This window comes from Ornithodoros turicata, chromosome 1 (assembly GCF_037126465.1).
Source record: "Ornithodoros turicata isolate Travis chromosome 1, ASM3712646v1, whole genome shotgun sequence".
Taxonomy (NCBI): Eukaryota; Metazoa; Arthropoda; class Arachnida; order Ixodida; family Argasidae; genus Ornithodoros; species Ornithodoros turicata.
Window position 1 is genome coordinate 163,176,191 of NC_088201.1, and position 3,082 is coordinate 163,179,272.

Consider the following 3,082-nt stretch of genomic DNA (forward strand, 5'->3'; position numbering starts at 1 on the left):
CTTAGTAAAATGTCAAGGAGACGACGATAAATGGCGGGCAGAGTTCCAACGGGAACAGCACACCTCGTACTCCGCAACGGGAAAACTACAGGGAATAAGAGGAAAATCATCTGCTGCTTTTACTATGACCGCAACAAGCAAATGCATATTCTGTGGTCAATCTATCCACAAAACAGAAGAATGCCAAAAATCGCTAATGTACGAAGCTAAAATGCTGAAACTCAAAGAAGAGCGACGCTGCTTCAAATGCACAGGAGACAGGCATTCAGCAAAGCTTTGCAACAGTAGAATTAAATGGAAAAGATGTGAAGGCGGACACGCTACAAGCATGTGCCGGAACAGGAGAACAAAATCATCATTGGTGTAGGCGGACGAGTTGGAAAGTCATCCAAGGCACAGTAGACCGCCGAACCCAGACCACGGATGCAAAGAAGAGGGAGCAGAAGAGCGTTCGACAGAGCATACATATCATGCATCCGTAAGACGAGATGCAAGAAACAGAAAAGGTGAACTTGCAAGAAGCGTGTTGCTTCAAACCGTTACAGCGATAATAGAGGGAAGGCAAGGCATGCAAACAGCTAGGATATTGCTGGACACTGGAAGTCAAAAGTAATTCATTACAAAGTCATTGTCCAAGACACTAAGATGTCCAATATTGGGAACGGAGAATCTGTTCATCGGATCTTTTGGAGCAGCACTTTCAGAGAAAGAGATGCGAGTCGTTGAGCTGAAGATAAAGCAGCACAAGGGCGCACATGCAGAGACGATCAGAGCTCTCGCAGTAGAGAAGATAGGAAGTAATACCTTGCCTAGAGTGGATCCCAACATGCAAGGTCTACCAGAAGTTAAGCGACATTTGGGGGACGAAGAAACAGTAGCAGATGATCAAATAGGAGTCCTGGTAGGATCAGACCACTATTGGGAACTTGTCCCTGGAAAGACATACAGGATAAGCGATTCAGTAACCGCGGTGGAGACAACTCTCGGTTGGGCGATACAAGGGCCAGTTACTTTAAAATGACGATGCACTAGGCAGGCCGCAGTCAATGTGCTAAAAGTGTCGCTTGGATGTGAACTAGAAGACGAACTATTAAAAGCATTCTGGGAGAGAAGAAACGCAGGAACATAGAGATTTTACAACCGAATATGATGAGAGACTAATGGAGTTTGCCAGGTATCTTCAAAACGTCAACAATCGATATGCAGTGAGACTTACATGGAAGCACGAGGTCAATCTGGAGGATAATTATTACTTGGCGCACAAACGCCTATTGCATCTAACAAAGAGGCTACAGAAGGACACAACCCTATTGGAAAGGTATGATAAAGCCATCAGGGAATATTCGTCGTCGGGTGTAGCAGAGAAAGTCAAGGCAGGTCAAAGTAACGGTGAATTCGTATACTACATGCCACACCAGGCGGCCATTAGGGAAGACAGAACAACCACCAAGATCAGGATCGTCTTCGACGCTTCATCAGCAGAGACACACGGGACATCGGTAAACAACTGTTTGGATGCAGGGCCGAACCTTAACCCTGATTTGGTCTCGGTTCTTCTCAACTTCACAACGCACAAAGTAGCACTTGTTGCAGACGAGAAACAGGCGTTCCTGGAGATTCTCATACAAGAAGAAGACAGAGATGCACTTCGTATGCTGTGGTGGGAGCACATACCATATACTACGGAAAATAATAAATTGGAGACATGGAGGATGACAAGGGTAACCTTTGGAATTGCCTCGAGCACGTTTCTACTAGCAGCGACGATAAAAGCACACTTGCAGTCCGTGAAGGACAAGTACCCGGACACTGTGCGGATGTTGGAAAAATCTGTTTACGTCGACGACGTGATCATCGGAGGAAGCAGTGATGAGGATGCAAGAAAGGTTTATTTAGAAGCAGGAGAGATATTTAGCACAGCTGACATGGAATTAAGGAAATGGACGTCAAGCTCGAAGGATTTGCACTATTTGCACTATTTGAAGGAACTATTTGCAAGTTACTTCGAGGAAGAAGGACCTGACAGACAAGTACGCGAAATAGGGCAAATCAATGTAGTACTTGGACTTAACTGGAATTTCGAAAAAGATGAGATCGATATCTCTGCAGAGAATAGCGTGAAAGACATGAACGAAGATTCACTATGTACCAAACGTATGGTGCTACAACGTGTCGCAAGGATATATGATCCATTGGGGATGTTAGCACCCGTAATTGTTGCAGCAAAGATGTTACTGCAGAGTCTGTGGAAAACGAAGATCTCATGGGACGATCACCTGCAGAAGGATCAACAAGAGCGATGGCTTGAATGGTGTACAGACGTAGAAGAGCTGCAAAAGATCACGATGTCTAGATGCTATGACGTACATGGTTGTACATGATGTACATGGCTACACATTACGACGATTTAAGTTGCAAAAAGCAATTACTCATGGCTAGATCACGAGTTGCACCTCTGAAGCCGTTATCATTAGTAAGGCTCGAATTGATAGGAGCAACTCTTACAGCGAAGCTGCTGAACTATTTAAAACAGAACTTTCAACGTAAGTTGGATTAGGTTTACTGTTGGACAGACTCTACAGTTGCATTGCAATGGATATCTTCCGAGACCTCCGGAGAGGTGTTCGTATCAAACAGGGTGCGAGAAATACGAAAAGTGACTGCGTAGCATGCATGGAAACATGTAAGATCACAAGACAATCCGGCCGATTTGTTGACTCGAGGAGTAAAGTCAAAAACGCTGTTGTCATCGAAATTATGGTGGGAAGGGCCTCAATGGCCAGGAGACAAAGCTCAATGGCCAAGTAAAGCAAACGAGAAAAAAAAATTGAGGGATGAAGGTGTGGAAGGCACACCCACTAAATCAACCGTACAAGCCGTCCAACTTTCGGCAGATATGAATCATGATTAGACACAAGATATATTTGCCATTAAACGTTTCAGCGATTACGAAAAGCTGCTTAGGGTAACAGCACGAGCGTTTCGTTTCATCAAGCGCATATCGTTTAAACGCAGGCGTAAACGTGTAAACGTCATACGTCGTCCTGTACAACAGATATATCCGCTAAAAGGGGACACCTAT

The 3,082-nt window shown here is 44.7% G+C and overlaps 1 protein-coding gene across 1 annotated transcript; it reads left to right on the top strand.

The window, feature by feature from the left end:
- Positions 1–1,160: 1,160 nt before the first annotated feature.
- Positions 1,161–2,381, top strand: LOC135388617 (uncharacterized). The gene has a single exon (XM_064618265.1). The coding sequence runs from the start codon at positions 1,161–1,163 to the stop codon at positions 2,379–2,381; it is 1,221 nt and encodes a 406-aa protein (XP_064474335.1).
- The last annotated feature ends 701 nt before the right edge of the window (positions 2,382–3,082 follow it).

Coding starts and splice junctions, on each gene's coding strand:
- LOC135388617 (XM_064618265.1), top strand. CDS start 1,161: ATGGAGTTTGCCAGGTATCTTCAAAACGTCAACAATCGATATGCAGTG.